This window comes from Piliocolobus tephrosceles, chromosome 9, assembly GCF_002776525.5.
Source record: "Piliocolobus tephrosceles isolate RC106 chromosome 9, ASM277652v3, whole genome shotgun sequence".
In the NCBI taxonomy this organism is placed as follows: domain Eukaryota; kingdom Metazoa; phylum Chordata; class Mammalia; order Primates; family Cercopithecidae; genus Piliocolobus; species Piliocolobus tephrosceles.
In genome coordinates, this window is record NC_045442.1 from 105,167,519 (window position 1) to 105,187,510 (window position 19,992).

Sequence of the window (19,992 nt, forward strand, 5' to 3'; positions counted from 1 at the left end):
ATAGACCTCACTAAATATTTCTATTTTTTTCATGATTCTTGACAACTCTATCCACAGACTCTGTTTGTGCAAGAATGTCTGCTCGACAGATAGATCAGGATAGAAGTGTGAGTTGGGTATGGTACTGATTGGAAAGCTTCATTCAATACATATATTGAATATATTTCTAGGTAGGACTTTAAAAGCAGTAATAGCTCATTCTTGCATACAGTAAAGGGGGCAGTGATGATTCCTAATCCCCAGATGTTGAAATACACAGAGAAACAGAGCTGTTCCAAACTACACTAATCAAATAGAAGAATATTTATATTTATTATATGTAAACAACTGTGACTGGCAAGTATAAATCAGCTTCAGCCAATGGTGAAAGACTCACAGATGTCTAACTTTCTAGTTCCCTGACCAGCCCACTAGGTGAAGATACTGATCACAGCAGCATTCATATTCTGACATTATCCAGCTCATTCATTCCAAAAGGTATGGGAAATTTCTGGGTGATAAAGGGGATCAGCTAATCGGGGGTACTTCATAGAGGTGTAGTGCATGGAACAATGCTCTTCATTGAAACCTCAGCAATCACACATTGCTGTCCTTTTATGAATAAAACAAAAAGAGATATTTGTCAATGAGACCATGTTATTACAGATTAGTAATAGACAAAGCATTTGTCCGACCCATCGCTAGAGGTTCATCTCCCATTCTGTCTCTTCCTTCCTCAAGGAATAGACGGAGGAGATGGAGGGAGTCCAAATATCTGAGTCATTTCTGGATCCATCTTAGACTGTCACAGGCACGAGGAAAGATGGTAAGGCCTGAATTCTTGCCACCACCATAAATAGTGGTCTTTTATTTTTTCTTTCTCATTATCCTCTCTCCCAGTGCTGATTATTAAATAGATTCTATTGGCTCTTGCAAAGTTTTATCATTTCAAAATGCATTTGAATCTGAATGACAAGATACATAAAAATATGGTATAAATTATTAGATATTCTTAATATTTTTAGAAACATGAATGTGGTGTGTGACTAAAATTTAACTTGGCTCTAATATTATTTAAAATCTGAATTGAAATATCAGAACATTACTATCACAATACAAATTAATTAAAATGAAGATGGCCAAGAAGCTGAATAATTGCCAAGAGAGTGAAAACAAAAAAAAGGTTCTGGGAATAAAGGCATTATTGATCTTGTGTTCATTTTATCATCAAATGTTCCCCCATTCAATCTGATTTCTCTATTGAAAATGCTTTCTATTAGGTTGTTGCAAAGGGAATTGCGGTTTTTGCCATTAAAAGTAATGGCAAATTAAAAGTAATGGCAAAAACTGCAATTCTCTTTGCAACAACCTAATAGATGGTGAAGGGTCCTTTTCACCAACAAATCCAAAGGTCCTTTATCTGTCCCTGTTGTCTCTGACCCTTCTTCATTAAGCATTATTAAACACCCCTCGTCTTCATGACTCAGGATAAAGTTTCTGAAGACAGATGCCTTATCTTATTTTTCTTTGTATTCCCAGTACTTATAAAAAATACTTGACAAGTGCTTAATATAAGTTTGCTAGATGACTAAGTGATCTTCCCCTTGCCTCGTGGATTGAATTATCCTTTCCTCAGGTCCTGGCAATTACCGGTGTTCCTAATGCACACCTCAGGTCTGGCCCTCCCATCCCACAGGAGCTCTTGCCCTAATTTCTTACTCCTTACTGAATACTTCTCTCTCAGACTCAAATGAACCTGCAGTCATCATTCTTCTCCATCTAAGATTCTATACACTACAACCTCAATGGCAGCATTATTCCTGCCTCCCAGGTTGAAAACACGGACATCACCTTTGCCGTGTGTCTCTTCTTCATCTCCTACAGACAAGCAATTGTTAATTTCTGTCCATTGTTTTGACACATCCTTTGAAATATCTAATATTCATCCACCACTTAGTTTCATTTGCCATTGCAATCACTCTGGATGAAACAACTCATTTAATAACTGTGGTAGAGTCTTAATATGGTTTCTGTGCTTTATCTCACAAATGAAAACCATATTTTCCTTTCTTTTTCTTTTTTCTTTTTTTTTTGAGATGGAGTCTTGCTCTGTCTCCCAGGCTGGAGTGCAATGGCGCAATCTTGGCTTACTGCAACCTCTGCCGCCCTGGTTCAAGCGATTGTCCTGCCTCAGCCTCCCGAGGAGCTGGGATTACAGGTGCTTGCCACCGCGCCCAGCTAATTTTTGTATTTTTAATAGGGATAGGGTTTGGGCATGTTGGCCAGCCTGGTCTCGAACTCCTGACCTCAGATGATCTGCTCACCTGGGCCTCCCAAAGTGTTGGGATTACAGGCGTGAGCCACCACACCTGGCCCAGATTTTCATTTCTTAAATACCACTTTAATTGTGAAATTTCAAGTTTCAAAAGTTTATGACGATGCCTCTTTTTCCCTTCTTCATCAAGTTTAAACTTCTGACTCCAGGTTATTTACAATCTTAGCAATTTCAATTTTATCTCCCATTTCCCCCCAAATGAACTTTCTCCTCTTGTCAGTCCAGTTATCTCACTGAAACCCTGATAGACAACGTTTATAGCTGTAACTTTGCTTTTTCTCACCTTCTCATAGAAAAGCTTTTCATAGACTTACTGAAATCTTAAGCTTGTTCAATGTCCACCTTCAATCCTATCTCTTTAATGAAGTTTTCACTGACTCCCCAGTGATCTCTCATTGAGCATAAATGGTACTTGCTAGACGCACAAGCCATTTTAAATCTGTTACAGGCTGAACTGTGTCACCTCAAAATTTACATGTTGAAATCTTAACCTCCAATACCTCAGAATGTGACTGTGTTTGGAGATAGAGTCTTTAGCAAGGTAAATAAGTTAAAATGATGTCATTAAAGTGGGTCCCAATCTAATGTGACTGCTGTCCTTAAAAGAACAGGAGATTAAGACAGACACACATAAATAGAAGACCATGAGAAGATGACCATCTAAAGGCAAGGAAAAAGGCCTCAGAGGAAAACAACCTTGTTGACACCTTGATCTTGAACTTCTAGCCTCCAGAACTGTGGGAAAGTAAGTTTCTGCTGTTTAAGTCACTCAGTCTATGGTACTTTGTTATGGCAGCCCTGGAAAACTAACATAGAACCCAATCCCATATGTCTTGCCGCTTACTATTTTTTGTTGTGATTTTTTTTTTTTTTTTTTTTTTTTTTAATAGTGGAACCAGAAGTCTCTAGATGGTGGGGATCATGACTTAGGTTTTGATGTCCTTGTGTCATTTCATTGGTGATCTACATGTGGTAGTGTTTGGAGATGCAAAGATTGTGATTTCATTTCAGCTTAGAGATGTAGTGCTAAGTGAATAGTAAATATTAATATACTTCTGTGAACTGGATCACCATTCTCATCACATATAAAAATAAATTTCTGATGCTTTAAAGATTAATATAAATAAAAAATAATAAAGCTCTTGGAAGAAAATCAGGGATAATCATGAGCAATCTAGGGGCACGAATGTTTTAATCAAAATTCAGAAATCATAAAAATATAGACATATTTGCCTATTAAATATAGGCAAAAACTTTTATTTGGCAACAAAGTCAAAAGACACATGACAGACTTGGAAGGCTATATTTGCAACACAGATATAAAGGGTTCATATTTTTAATATGCAAAGAGTGCTAACAAATGACTACCAAAAATATAGACCAACAGAAAAGTGAGCAAAAGATTTAAGTAGAAAATTCAAGATGCGCAAATCCAAAAAGCAAATAAGCATGGGAAGGCACCTGAATTTACTAGCAGATAAGAGAATATAAATTAAAATTAGATACGATTTTACTCCAGACACATTAGCAAAGATTAAAAAGAAGGATATCACTGATGGACAGGAGGTCAGGGCAAGTGTATGCTCCCAAATTGTTGAAGGACATGTCAATTTCTAGAGCCTTTTAGGAAAGCAATCTATTAAAACCAAAAACATCTTGCAACTCAATAACTTCATCACTAGGGATTTATCCCAGTGTACAGGTACATTTTCAAAGATATTTACTGCAACATTTTTCATCGTAGCAAAAAATGGAAACAAAGAGAATATCTAACAATAGGAAAAAGGTTATATAATTACTGTGATTCACAAATACAGGATTATGCAGCCATTATAAAGAATAAATTACAGCTGTACTAGTTGATGTGCAGGGATTCCTGCAAAGGTATTGAGAAAAGCAAGTTGCTTAAGTGTTTATATTATGATCATACTATGATCCTATTTATATAAAACAATGATGAAAATCTCTGTTATGTACATATACCTATATGTATGCACATCTGCAAAAAATATGAAAAAATGCGTGTTCTATAATAAGAGTTCCCTTGGCTGGGGGTGAGTAATGTGGGTTGAGAAGGGGAACACAGGGGAGGAAACAGGAAAAAAAAAAAAGAGAAAAAGAAAACAAAACACTACATTAAATAATAATCCTGGAATGGGCTGTGTGCAGTGGCTCACACCTGTAATCCCAGCACTCTGAGAGGCCAAGGCGGGTGGATTACCTGAGGTCAGGAGTTCGAGACCAGCCTGGCCAACATGGTGAAACTCCATCTCTACCAAAAATACAAAAATTACCGGGCATGGTGGCACATGCCTGTAATCCCAGCTACTAGGGAGGCTGAGGCAGGAGGATCACTTGAACCCAGGGGGCAGAGGTTGCAGTCAGCTGAGATTGTGCCACTGCACTCCAGTCTGGGCACCAGAGCAAGACTCCATCTCAAAAGCAAACAAACAACAACAAAAAAGAATCCTGGAATATATGGTATGGTAGCATTGATATAAAATTATAAATATGCATGTTGGTGTGTGTATATTATGGAGATTTAAAAATCAAAATGCATTGAATTTTCAGAATTTCTGAAAATCTAATCTGCTTTAGTGTTAGCTTCTTGACATTTTTTTCTTCACCAGGATAATCTAAAGCCAGAGGGCTGACTAGTCTTAAGGGGTGTCTCACTTAAGATATTGCAATGCAAGGTGGCCAGCCAGTAAATGAAAATTATGATGAATGTATTATATTCAACAGACTATGATTGCTCCGCTTAAATTCCTTCAGACTATTTTTTTAAAGAGCAAACTTCCATGAGCTTATCAGCATACAAATATTTCAGAGAGGCATACATTTATTTGGCCTCTAATGGATCTGTGAATTTTTGTTCGTTTGGGATAATATAAACACTCTCTACTAACGTCATCCTAACCCCTTAATTACAAAAGTGACATAAACATTTATAATCACAAATTATCAGCAGCATATCAATATGGGCACTAGCATAATAAGGTTTGTGGCTATTTTGTGGGTTGTGCATGGTAAATATCAGCTTGTAAAGGTTATTGCTGTATTAAATAGCCAGAAGGTAAGATACTTATTTATATTGCAGTTGTGGTAATAATGTCATTAAGTGTTTTGGTTTATCAGAAATGCACTTTTTTTTGGATAATGAATCACTTAACATCTCCACTTTTTTGCATTCAGAAGAAAGAAGATAGATTTAAAACTCATTGCCAGGGAAAATTGATTTAGAAAATTAAATTTCAGCATCATTCTCATTTTAATGATAATTACACTGTTTTACTTAAGTATACATGCAGAGTATAATTTGCAGAAGTATCACATATCTAAATCAAATATTAGCAGAATAGAAATACACTCGTTACTGTAATTTTTTCTTTAATAAATCAATTTTTCAGTTTTTGTAAATTTCCATTTCCTCCTAAGAGTCTATGACCTTCAAGCAATAGAGTGACCTATGGGAAATCTTAGGAGAGGAATTTTCGTTGCTGCATGTTAAAGGCAGACTCACTCTAGTCATGGTTGCAACCTACCTTCTGGAAGCTGCCGTTTCCACCAGTCACCTCATCTGCCCTTGGCCAGGCTGGCTGTTTTGGCAATGGTTCTAGACTGAAAGAGAGCTGCACACAGTTCTGAGCTTGTGGACAGGACAGTTCTAAAGGAATCCTCTCTGCCTTGCACTGCCTCCCTCCTTTAGCACCTATGGACATGTTCAATTCTCTCTCTCTCTCTTTTCATTAAGAGATGGGGTATTGTTATGCTGCCCAGGCTGGTCTCGAAATCCTGGGCTCTAACCCTCTCACCTCAGCCTCCTGAGTAGCTGGGATTACAGGCCTGAGTCATTGTACCCTTAATTCTCATGCTTGCCCTGGATTTGACCTCTTGCGTCTACTCTGGGATAGCTCTGTTCTCTTGAGTTTACTCGAGGTGAAAAGTTAAGGGTAGGTGCTTGTCCTGCTCTGAGTGCCCTTAGAACTTAGGGGATACGTTACTGTTTAGGGGATCTGACTCGCAGTCTTCTCTGACCTTCTCAAGAGGCAACTGCCAGCTCCCAGCCCCATTTTGAACTGCACAACTACTCCTGTGGCTCTTCCTTTCCTGCCAACTAAATGCCGATGCCCTAGGGCCAGCTTCCACCTCTACCTATCCTATAGGTCATGGGCTTATAGCTACTGGCCCCTCTCTGATTTGGGTACTTTGAACTAATACCCAGATCCTTGAAAGCAAAACTTAGTTTGCTAACAATACTGGTAGGTTCAGGTAAGTGCTGCCCCAGCCTGCCCCATATGTCTCTCCTAGTAGTGGCAGGAGAAGCAGGAGTATATAGCAGCCTGTATGGGGGGCGAGACCCACAGATACACCCTCTGGACTGTCTCTTGTCTCTTGCACGTTATCGCTACATCTCGGTGGTCTACTTCTGTCATTTTCCTCGGGCTGTCATCTCGCATGGATTACAGTCCTCAGAAGCCAGTTTGTTTCGTTCTAGTCCAAAGAGTTAGATTACACACACATGCCCGGTCATCTCGCTTATACGTGAGCAGTCATCAAAACGGGGCGCCACAACAGAAGCACATGCAAATGCACATGGTGATATAGCGGTGCCTTGAGAGTGAGGACTTTGTTGGGGAGAGTGAGCTGTTATGTGGAACACTGTGAGCATGTCTGACTGCCCACCAACTGTGGATACAGCCAAACCACCCAAATACATGTTTATTTGCTTGGAGAATAAGGAAAACTCAGAGGTGGCATCTAATTACATTCTGGCTATTTTTCAAAATGATGTGGGTATTCATTTATTTAAAATGTTTAGGTGAAAACAGAATAATTTTTCCCAGAAGCCAAACTTTAAAAAATTATTTGACTGTTCATAGTTATTTTCTTAGATTGGCCTTTTAAAAACACAGAATTGAAGAACATTCTCTGACTTTAAACACACAACATTGGCTTTTTTCTTTCCCTCTGCTCATACTTTATAACACACAGATAAAAGGGTTTTTGGTTTCTATCAAGATGAGCTGAAACATACCAGTATTTTTTAAAAAAGCACTCATTCTTTATTAGAGCACATCTAACCACAAGCTGGCTGGAGGAGTATCAAACAAGCTTTCAGTGGCTTGAGACAGCATGGCAACAAAGGTGACAGATCTGGAGATGACACTTTAGTCTTACCACATGTGACTGTGGAAGTTTTCTACCAGGTTGCAGTAATATTATTTAGATTCTTAATTTTATATAGAAGTGAAGTTAGCGAGGGATGGAGAGTATTCGCTCTACTGGAGGTGACCATCTTGTTCTCACTAACTAGACACTCAACTCTTCTAGAACCCTGGACTTAGGGGCTCTTGTTGTTAATGAACCACCTCACGTATGTGAAGATTAAGCTGACTTATTTACAGTATTACAATTTCAATTCTGCAATATTTTATTCAGTGGTTAGATTAGCTAGCAGTTTGCCAAGGCTATTCTTTGAAAAATGAATTTAAAGGGCTGTTAATATTCCATATGTGAATAGTGTCATTACTTATTAATCATTCTCCTATTGTTCAATTTTTTTTCTTACCATATACACAATTTTTTTTTCAGCTCTGATTATTTACTTAGGCTATGTTCTCATAAGTGAGTTTACTGGGTCAATGATATAAACTAAATCAGTGGAGTTTTTTTTTTTTTTTTTTGACATATTGCCAAGTCACTTTTCAAAATGTTGATGCTGCCAACTTACCGTGTGCTTGAGAATAATTACATTAGCACTTTGTCATTACTGTTAAAATATTTTTTCATACTTGTAATTTTGATAAGTAAAGAATAGTAACTTGTTTTACTTTTTTTTTTTTTTTTTTTTTTTACTCCTAGAGTGGTCATATATATGCTTATTTTCCATCTGCATTTCTTCTTTTGCAAATAAATTGATGGCTTGTGCCATTTTTCCATTGAGAGTGCTACTTTTTCTGAATGATTTATAAAGAGCTCTTTCTACATTAAACAGTTTAACTCTTTTTACATTTGTTCCAAATATTCTGTCTTCAGCTCTTTAACTTTTAATGATGCTTTGGAATCTCTAGAAGGTTTTAATATTCATGTAATCCAAATCTATCACAGTTTTTCTTTGTAATTCCTTTTATTACTTCTTATGCTTTGTCCTTTTCTAAGCAGAGCTTGTGAAATGCTCAATTCATAGCATCCAGCTTCATTTGGTTTGTTTATTTCTTTCATTTAAATGATCAATGCGTCTGGAAAATATCTGGGCATTCAGCAGAAGAATATTTTATTTCCTCATCCCAAATCAGAGACATTTTAAGGATTATTCATCCATTTCTTTTTTGTTCATATGTGTCTTTTTGTAAATGACAGGTTTTTATAAATACTCAGGCCAATTTTAGGACTATTCCGTTTCATTCATCTGTGACTGATTTTTGTAAAGCAGACATGATTTTAATTATTATAGCATTATTCATTTTACTATTTAATAAGTAAGTCCTCATTTATAGTTATTCTTTTTGTCTCTGAAATTTACAAATGATCCTTAGGGATATTTTCTTAAGTTGCAAAGAAAATCTGATAGAGATTTTTAATGCAATTTTTTTAAACCTAGAAAGTAATTTTAGAACAGTCATGTTTACAGTATCTTATCTTTCAATTCAGAAACACAATGTATCATTCCATTATGCATCTTTTCTTTTTTGTCTCTTTGTGGTTTGGTTGCTAGCTTTATTTCAAGGTATTGATTTTTTTTTGCTATTATTTCCAATGGGCTCTTTTTCTATTGGAAATTTTTATAGGAAAGAATATCTATCTATATAACTATACATCCTTACTGAATTCTATTGCTCGCATCAATCACTGCATTTTTAATGTTGTCTGGTAATATTCCTACAATCCCATCTTTTCCCTTTTGATAGTTATGCTTTTTGAAAAAGCTTCTCTTTGTTGTCTTATTGCATTAACTGGAAATTTCTCAATAACATAAAAATGTGGTGTTACTAGTATATTTAGCTTCATCCTCCTTTTTAATGAAACTTCTTCCAGTGTTTTATGGTTAATTATGAGGTAGATGATTGAATTAAGAAATGTATTCTTCATATTGTTAAAGAATATCCTTCTGCTTTTAGTTTAGTAAGAGTTTTACATTTCATCAGTACTGAGTGTTGGATTTTACTGAAAACTGTTTCAACATTTATCAAGATAGTTTTTTTAATCTATTGATATGTTATATTAATATATATGATGTGGACAGTCTTTTAATGTACTGTTGCATTCCATTAGCTAGTATTAAATACTATACTTAAGAGTTTTACCTCTAAATTAATAATTGAGACCAGGTGTGGTGGCTCACACTTGTAATCCCAGCACTTTGGGAGGCTGAGGCAGGCAGATCACCTGAGGTCAGGAGTTTGAGAACAGCCTGGCCAACATATTGAAACCCCATCTCTACTAAAAATACAAAAAAGTAGCTGGGTGTGGTGCCAGACATTTGTAGTCCCAGCTACTCGGGAGGCTGAGGCATGAGAATTGCTTGAACCCAGGAGGCAGAGGTGGCACCCAGGAGCTGAGGTTGTGCCACTGCACTCCAACCTGAGTGACAGAGTGAGACTCTGCCTCAAATTTAATTAATTAATTAATTATTGAGATTGAACAGTAGCTCTTAAAAATGTTATTGTTAGACTTTTGTTCTAGGATAGATGAATATCATAAAATATGTAACTTTGTATATATATGTATTTTTTTTTCTCAAACGAATCACATACAGTGAGATTTATCTGTTCCATGAATGTTTGAATGTGTTTGCATAAAACACTATGAGTTCTTGGAATCTTTGTTGGCGGTAATTCTTTGAACAGCCACATCATCATACAGTAAGTCCTCACTTGACAATGTCGATGGATTCTTAGAAACTGCAACTTTAAGCGAAATGACCAATTTTACCATAGACTGATATAAACAAGAGTTAACTTCTTATGGTATATTTCTGGTCACAAAAACATTACCAAGCTTCTCAATGGAGACCAACACTGAAATAAATGTGAACTATGCATACATTTAAGAAAAATTAGGTCAAGTGCAGTGGCTCACACCTGTAATCCCAGCACTTTGGGAAGCAAAGGTGGGCAGATCACTTGAGGTCAGGAGTTTGAGATCAGCCTGGCCAACATGGTAAAACCCAGTCTCTACTAAAAAAAAATACAAAAATTAGCTGGGCATGGTGGTGGTCGCCTGTAATCCCAGCTGCTGGGAAGGCTGAGGCAGGAGAATCATTTGAACCCCGGAGGCGGAGGTTGCAGCAAGCTGAGATCGCGCCACTGCACTCCAGCCTGGGCAACAAGAGTGAAACTCTGTCTTAAAAAAAAAAAAAAAAAAATTTAGACTGGGCATGGTGGCTCATGCCGGTAATCCCAGCACTTTGGGAGGCCAAAGCGGGTGGATCACAAGGTCAGGAGATCGAGATCATCCTGGCTAACATGGTGAAACCCCGTCTCTACTAAAAATACAAAAAATTAACCCGGTGTGGTGGCAGGTGCCTGGAGCCCCAGCTACTCAGGAGGCTGAGGCAGGAGAATGGTGAGAACCTGGGAGGCGGAGCTTGCAGTCAGCCAAGACTGTGCCACTGCACTGCAGCCTGGGTGACAGAGCGAGACTCTGTCTCAAAAAAAAAAAAAAAAAAAAAAAAATCATTTACAGCAGAGGGTGAGCAGAGTTATTAGCTGTATTAAAGTTGAAATGTTCAGTCAATATAATTCCTACTCTCTTCAGACTGAGTTCCCTTTTGAAAACAGATGAATAATCATTTTATGTATATTTTCTTCAGGAAAATCAGATTTAGATGTTAGGAAATCCCACACCTGGGTAAAGTTGGCCCTTGTTATTGTTGTTGTTGTTGTTCTTTTTTTTTTTTTTTTGAGACAGTCTCGCTCTGTCACCCAGGCTGGAGTGCAGTGGCACGATTTTGGCTCACTGCAACTTCCACCTCCCGGGTTCAAGTAATTCTACTTGCCTCAGCTTCCCAAGTAGCTGGGATTACAGGCACCTGCCACCATGCCCAGCTAATTTTTGTATTTTTAGTAGCGATGGGGTTTCACCATATTGGCCAGGCTGGTCTTGAATTCCTAACCTCAGGTGATCCACCTGCCTCAGCCTCCCAATGTGCTGGGATTCCAGGCATGAGCCACCAGAGGTCGGAAGTTTGAGACCAGCCTCGCCAACATGATGAAACCCCGTCTCTACTAAAAATACAAAAATTAGCTGGGCATGGTGGTACATGCCTGTAATCCCAGCTACTCAAGAGGCTGAGGCAGGAGAATTGCTTGAATCCGGGAGGCGGAGGTTGTGGAGGTTGTGGTGAGCCGAGATCACGCCATTGCGTTCCAGCCTGGGAGACAAAGCAAGATTCTGTCTCAGGAAAAAAAAAAAAAAAATAGAAAGAAAGAAAGATTAAGAAAAACAAGTAAGAAAAAATTTTACCCAATTGTTCCAGTTCAGAGTCATGGATGGCTGGAGCCTCTACTGGAAATTCAGGGTGCAAGGCTGGACAAGATGCCATTCCATTGCAGGGCACACTCAGACACACACACATTCTGTCACTGGGACCATGTAGACACACCAGTTCACCTAACGTGCACATCTTTGGGATGTGGAAAGAAACTGGTTCTGTCACAGAGATTAAATATTAGCTAAGCAATATCTGGCCCAATTGTCTGTTTTAGTTCTTTGAACTATATTTTACAATGAACTGTTTTTTTTGTTTTGTTTTGTTTTGTTTTGTTTTGTTTTGAGACGGAGTCTCGCTCTGTCGCCCAGGCTGGAGTGCAGTGGCCGGATCTCGGCTCACTGTAAGCTCCGCCTCCCGGGTTTATGCCATTCTCCTGCCTCAGCTTCCCGAGTAGCTGGGACTACAGGCGCCTGCCACCTCGCCCGGCTATTTTTTTGTATTTTTTAGTAGAGATGGGGTTTCACTGTGTTAGCCAGGATGGTCTCGATCTCCTGACCTCGTGATCCGCCCGTCTCGGCCTCCCAAAGTGCTGGGATCACAGGCTTGAGCCACTGCGCCCAGCCTACAATTAACTTTTATAAGCTATTCAAGGATTTTTTTTTAAGAAAACAAAAATTGTTAAAGTATGTGAACACAGATTATATCCACAAACACTGGGATGAATCTGCTCCCAAAGTACCCCAGTACTACATTCACCCTTTCCGTCTGTCTCCATTCTAATATTTAAATAAGATTTGAAGAATTCAGTAAGTAATTGTTAATGAATAGGAAATTTAATGAATGTTTTATGGTTCCCTTCTGACTTGTTCTGTCTGAATCCTTCGCACACGATCCTCTAAGACCCTCTTCCCTTGGTTTCGGAGGGTCTAGGCTCCCTGGCTGCCCTCCCCATCTCTGGTCGCTCCTCTTTCCTGATTCTTCTCTACCTGACCTGCACATGTCCAGACTCTTCCACTAGGCTGTCTTCTCTTCTCAGTGTAGGTAAATTTCCTGGAGTTTCCCTTCTCCTCCATGGCTTCAGTTACCCCATATGTGTCCAACTGCCTACTGAGAGGTGGTCCCAATTCATCAAAGGCTTCCCATACTTAACACAGCCCAAATTGAATGCATACTCCTGCTCGTTATTAATCTTTCCCATCTCAGGTAATGACATACCACCATCCACCATGATACTAGCTGATCATGTTAGAGACTCCGGCATGCCCCTTTTCCTGTGCAACCAATTACCAAATCCTTTGTAATCTACAAACTAACCATTGCTTTAAACTGCCTTCTTGGCCACTACCTCATCCTAGCTACCATCATCTCTCGCTGGCCTTCCCCTTTTCTCTTCATGGCTCTCAAGTTCAATTCCTACAGTGCAATCAGATTTTTAAAACATTTTTTACAATGTACAATTCAGATATACAAAAAAATTAACACACTTAAAACTTTATCATGGTGCTCATTTCTACTTTCTAGCATTAAATTATTTTTAACAAATTCTAGCTAAATTCTAAATTCTTAATGTCTTCTGAGTAGATTTAGTCACTTTAGATTGGGGTCAGAAACCTAAAATGACTAAATAGACACTAAGAGCATTGACGGCTTACATTCAGCCTTCCCTTTTCCTCTCTGTCCTGCCACATGTAAGTCGGGGATTGGCGTAGGGCACTTTGGCAGCTTCATGGCACTAGTGGGGAGGGGCCATCTGTTCTGCAGCCACTCTTAGCTGGTCACTGGCATCTGCTGAATAACTTGCCCTGTCTGGTCTCTGGTAGCTGAACTGCATCTCCCACTGTCCCCCTTACTCTTGGGTTCTGGGTTGTCAGATCCACACAGATACCCCTGGGTCATTAGACCACATCAGGCCCTCTCTCAGGCACTTTCTCTGCTACTCTCTAGGACATGGGACAATTCAGATGTTTGCCAATTTAGCCTTAAACAAGTGTAGTATAATATGAAACTTCTGCATATGTGCAGATAACAAAAAGAGATTCTCCCTCTAAACCCGAAGGGCTAAAGAAATATTTCTGAGCTACAATCCTCTCCATGTAAGCTAAGAATTGATTTCTAATATTCTTCTTAAGTCCACAAAAAAAATGAAAGATTCAAGAATAAGGTGAACTCGGCCAGGCGCGGTGACTCACGCCTGTAATCCCAGTATTTTGGGAGGCAGAGGCGGGCGGATCACCTGAGGTCAGAGTTTGAGACCAGCCTGCCTAACATGGCGAAACCTCATCTCTACTAAAAATACAGAAAAATTAGCCAGGCGTGGTGGCCTGTTCCTGTATTCCCAGCTACTCAGGATGTTAAGGCAGGAGAATCGCTTGACTCCAGGAGGCGGAGGTTGCAGTGAGATGAGATTGCGCCACTGCACTCCAGCCTGGACGACAGAGCGAGGCTCTGTCTCAACGAAAACAAACAAACAAACAAAAAAGAATAAGGTGAACTAATTTGACTTTCTCATAAAATTCTGCTGCTTTTCATGCTTGTTTAAAGTCCCTGAGATGTTCAAAAGTGAAAATCTTGGTTGCGACCTCTACTTCCTCCCAGGACACTGCCTCCCATTTGTACCTCTCCTTTACAGCAGTGGCCTGGGGTGAGCTGCCTGGCTTCCTTGCTTCTCCACACCACCTGTTCCTCTCTGCTCCACACTCACCAGTGCTGTCACTTCTGTGACCATGAGGGAACCAGAAGCCCAGGCCTTCCCTCAGCTCCTACCCTGCCAGCATGCCCCCTGGGCACAGGCCATTGCAGCAGCCAAATGAATGGGCCTCTGGGCTCTGATTTGCTAGTTTCTCTTCTCCACAGTAGAAGGTTCTCAGACAGGGCCAGAGAGCAGGAGAGTAGCAGGAATGAAGGGCACCAAAGAGCCATTTGTGGTCAGTTTCACCGCAATTCTTGACGTGAAAACGATGTGGCAGAATAATTGATGAAAACATTAAGGTATTTCTCCTTCCTCTCATATCAGGCAAATAGCCAAGTGCATCTTAGCATATTTCTGCCTTAGAGATTTTTTCAGGGAAGAAATTAGAAGTTGCATGAGGTCAGTGGCTCTTCCTGTCTTTGGTAAGAGCCAAACTTATTGCAGAGATGATGTCAGGGATCCCTGAGTGGGGCAGCGAGATTGCGGAGGGTCTCCAAGAAAGCAAGGGGAAATAAATGCAGATTCTTCTGGGCAGAGGTCAGCAGGGTTCAAAGTTGTAGGACTCCTGAACTTTACAGTGACAGCTCCTGGGGAAGGTGCTAAGACTGCAGAGAATGGCTGCCTGGAGTGGGCATGGACAATATGAGGCTCCAGACTCCCACAGTCGAGGTGCCACCTGCAGGGTGTGGGAGCAGCCAGACCTCCCAACTTCAGCGGCTCGTGGAGGCCAGCTGGAGCCATGAGTGTCCCAACAGTAACTTCACGGACAAATGTTCAGAGACTACAGGCTGTGCCTGATCTTTTGGTGGTGTGCAAGGCCATAAAACCTTCGCACAGCTCTGGGGAGAGGGAGATCTGAAAATTATTGAGATTGAATTCCTCACCAGTTTAGTATAATACGTTGACTAGAAAAGAGTTCAATAACAATATTTCTTGTATAATGGGATTTTACACCTTCCACATGCTATACTCAAGGCTGCAGTTGTTGACAAAGGAAAAAGAAATCTTCCTATTTCTATTTTTGCTCTCTCCTATCAAATTTGCCTCCTGCCGGGCCCCCTTTCTATACCACCCTTTTTTATTCCCTTCTGGTGTCATATGCCAAGTTCTAGTTAAAATGAAAAAAGAAAAACATAAAAAATGGAGGGGAATGAAGTCAGAGAAGGTAGAAAGTGGGTAGAACATCCTAAAAAAAAAGTGTATTTCCATGTAAGAAATGAAATAAAGGTTCTCCCAAGACAGAACACAGGCTCCTCAAATCTGCCGTAGAATGACGGTGGGAAACTAATAAACAAAGTATCTGGCATTTCCTTCCCCTTCAGGACGTTCTAACTCTACTGATTTTTACCTGAGAGGCACTGCTGAGAAGAAACTCCTCTATTAATTGGCTTATGGTGTGAGACACCCAGATAAAGTGGCTTCAGTTGCTGTGACAAAATCATTTCATTCAATTTTTTCTGCAGAATGAAATATTCTTCAGAAAACTTTGATATCTAAAAAGAAGATCATGTGTCAGGTTAAATCAAGGAAAAGAATACAGAGAGTTCTACAGGCACTGGGGGCTGGGAAATGCCTTACCAGCACTTTTGGGGAATCTCGTGTTCCTCTCCAGGGCCCACCCTGTCCCTTGCACCAGGTCTGATAAAGTCCTCACCTGACAACCTTCCCGCCTTGTGCTCTGAATACCTGCCCTCTCACATTTTTCCTTTTTTTGTTTTTTAGACTGAGTCTAGCTCTGTCCTCTAGGCTGGAGTGCAGTGGCGCAATCTTGGCTCACTGCAAGATCCGCCTCCCAGGTTCACGCCATTCTCCTGCCTCAGCCTCCTGAGTAGCTGGGATTACAGGCGCCAGCCACCACTCCTGGCTAATTTTTTGTATTTTTAGTGGAGACGGGGTTTCACTGTATTAGCTAGGATGGTCTCGATCTCCTGACTTCGTGATCCGCCCACCTCGGCCTCCGAAAGTGCTGGGATTACAGACGTGAGTCACCGTACCCAGCTCACATTTTTCTTTAAAAACTGCCAAGCATGTCACGCTACATGCAGAATTCTGTTCTGATCAACTCCTTCCCAGGTTTCTGAGATCTGGCTTCCAGCGTTGCCACTCTGCTGTGTTTGCCTTTCTGCTTCTGTCCTGAGGACCCCTCTGCTGCCTTTGATTGTGTAAACCTCCTTCCTTTTCTTTCCAGTGTTTTTAGCCTGATTTCAGGGCTGCTCTATTCTGGTTTCTCTTTCCATTCTGCCCCCGACCTCTGTTCTGTCTGCATCCTGGCTCTGATAACACGGCTGTCCTGCTGGGTTGAGTGTGAGGCTCCCGCTGGGACAGCCTCTAGATTTGTTCCATGGACCGGTGAATTTACTCCCATGGCGTTACTGGCCAGCTCCAAGTAGATGTCTTGGTAATTCTACATCTCATGTCTCCATGACATAGCAGGTCTGAGCTCTAATCCCTGATTTGGTGTTTGGAGTGAGAACTGTATGTTTGTTAAACTATTTCCATATGCTTAACAAGAGTAGGAAGGGGATGGGTAAATTAAAAAAAGGCAGATCTCCACTGACAACTAGAAGTTGGAGATGTCTGGGTCACACCTCTCACACTAAGGAAGGGTCCAAGTGCAATTATCGTGTTTCTCATAGGCTCAGCCACTGTCAGATACAAAAAGGGAAGTTGGGGGACTCAGGAATATTAGACAGTCCTTCTTGGAACTAACCCATTATGATATTTCTTTTATTACTTCATATACCATTGATTACCCTGGAAATTCATGTATTTTAGAGATCATCTAGTTAAAACTCTTCATTTTACACAGGAGAAAATAACAGTGCTAACACATAAAGTGATTTTTATGAAGGTCAAATGCCTAGAAAGAGAAAGGAGGAACTGGAATTGGTATTTACAGAAGTTGGTTCTTGCAATCTTTCCATAGCACCAATTTATCAGAGACAAATTGTTATATATCAGAGATAAATTGTATGTATCAGAGATAAATTGCATGTATACCCATGAGAAGCCCTAAAACCTGTTGCTTCCTATGCTCCTCTCTAGAAATAGCTGAAACACACCTACGACTGGCGTGAGATATTCTCCAGGAGGGAACTTTTCTCTGCGGTTTTTCTTTGTGATTCCGTATTTTCCATGACTGTTGGTTCACTGTCACGATGTGACGTGCAGACTTTCATCTTCACTGTATATGCTTTGGTGTGGCTACCTATCAAAATCTGATACCTAATTATGTCTTCTCAAATTTGTGAAAGGGAGAAAGCATAAACTTTGGAGGATTTAGAAAACTTAAAACGCCTTTTTTTTTTTTTAGCTGTAATTAAAGATCTCACAGATACATCAAACTTTTCAGTGTCGAGCCTCAGCATTTTAGTAAGCTGTATAAACCAATGTCTAGTATCACGACTACATGAGGTTTCTATCATATTTTATACTAACGTTACCATAGTAAATTGGGTTAAAAGCTCCTGGCTATTTGAATAGCACAATCCTTGAGACATTTTATTAAAAATGTTTGCGGGCCCATCAACACAGATGAAACAATTTACCAGTTATTAATTATGTGTTTAATTCAGTTATTTTATAGTTCCCAGGGACTTTTATTAGTAAATAAATTCATTTATTCACATACCTGTTTTGAAAAAATTGCCAAATCCCATGCTTCTCTTTCTGAAGTTGCTTTTGAGTCTTTGTTATCCTTCATCTTGATATTATTGGTTTCCTCATGTTTTGTGGGATAGGAATACAAATTATGAGTGTTTCTTGCTACTTCTGTTGGTGTTGTGACAATCCTCTGATGCTTAAAAGATGACATCTTGTCCTTCCTCAACTGCTGCCTTCTCTTGTAACCCCGGTATTTGCTCTGAATGAATACCGCTGCTTTATCTTCCTCCTGGGCCTGTGTCACCGGTTCAGCTTGCCTCTCTTTGACTGCCTCATGCCTCAGATGGCTTCTGCCTCCCTCCTGGCTGCATATCGGTGCACTCTGGGTAACTACAGATGTCTTCTTTTCTTTTTCTGTGCTATTTGCATTTTGATAAATTGACCTTTGGCTAAGTGTAGGTTCCAACATTTTTTTAAAGGAAGTCTCATTTTCAGCTAACCAAGGCACTGGGTAGCTTGGCCTTTCCGATATGGCCTTCCTTTCTAGATATGCTGCTTTTGACTCTTCACAATTCCTCTCCTCTGTGTACCTCTGACAGTAACTCTGGATCATAGCTTCCTCTTTCTCTACTTTTGTTAGCTTGCTGTTCTCTTCCAGGTCTTTGATAGACTTCTGTTTGGGGCTTACTTCTGGCCCTACAAGGTAGAATTCTTGCTTAACCTCTTCTTCATACACATTATTCATTTTTTTTAGAGTCTGATACCCTCTGTTGTTACTCTCCACAGCATTGGTGGTTTCCTCTTCAGGTTTGAAAGTGGAAGTCTTCACTACAGATACACTTCCTTTATTATTTGGAGCTGAAATGAATCTTTCATTAGCAGAGATTGCATTTTCTGCTTGTTTCTTCATGAAAGATTCCCTGTGTAAAATATATTATCTTTGAATATACAGTACTAAACTGGGGCTTATTACTTCTTTTGGCAATAGCTATATGCTAGATACTGGTGGGAGAAAGGCAAAAGGAACAAAGAAAGCTCAAAATTAAAATGTCTCAAGTCACATTAATCAAGTGCTTTCCAGAATGTTCTCTCTGGTGACAACTGTGATAACTACTCAAATAATGAGAAAACCAGATTCAACTCAGAGTGAGAAATATCCTAGCATATGAATAACCATCTTTTCATTTAAAGAGATATCAAAATTCTAATCTCATTAGAATTTTCAAAATATATCCTTTTCAAAACAAAGTACTTTAGTAGTGAGATGCTGTGAAAAATATACCTAAGTTTGATACCAGTAAGCAGGGTATGTTCACTTGACTGACATACTGTACTTTAATAAGCACTCAGTTTACTGATCAGAGGAAATACCTTATAAAATTAAAGGAAAAGCAATGTCCTCACTACGGTTCATGATCATGTAATACGGTGACCAAAATTTCACAGTTGCTACTTTGCTAATATCCTTCCAAAATGATTTCCCTTCACTTGAAGATAAGGTCTTCTCTGTACTTTTTTTTTTTTTTTTCTAGCCAAGAGCAATACTGCCAAGAAAAAGGTTAAGATGGAATAAAAATGTTGTACAATGACACCTTGATATGCTAACACTTCTCATTGCTACTTGGAGGGCTTTTGCACCAAACTTTTCATCTCAGCCCAGAAACCCATGTGAGAGTCTAGGTCTTTTGTGATCTGTTTGTGAAGTCAGACTGTTCTTTGAGTCAAATCTGGAAAAAGCTACCGGGATTCCATTTTTCTAATTCTACTGGCCACTTCCTAGGACTAGAATTACTATGGTATCCCTAGGCTAATACAGGAGGCATAACAGAATCCTGCTAGGATCAGTCAAAAAACTAGGTAGGGCACCAGAGATGCCCATGATTTTGATGAATCGCTACGCTAGTATTTTGAATTCCTCCATAATACTGACCTCTCTGAGAATGCTTACAT

General features: G+C 39.7%; 1 protein-coding gene across 1 annotated transcript in view; it reads right to left on the reverse strand.

The window, feature by feature from the left end:
• Positions 1-19,992, reverse strand: part of MYO3A (myosin IIIA) — a 263,818-nt gene that overhangs the window by 21,404 nt on the left and 222,422 nt on the right. The window contains exons 30-31 of the mRNA XM_023194848.2: positions 18,071-18,962; positions 15,788-15,932 (exon numbers count right to left, since the gene is read on the reverse strand). Coding sequence (XP_023050616.1) covers positions 15,788-15,932; positions 18,071-18,962 — 1,037 coding nt within the window. The remainder of the gene's footprint in view (positions 1-15,787; positions 15,933-18,070; positions 18,963-19,992) is intronic.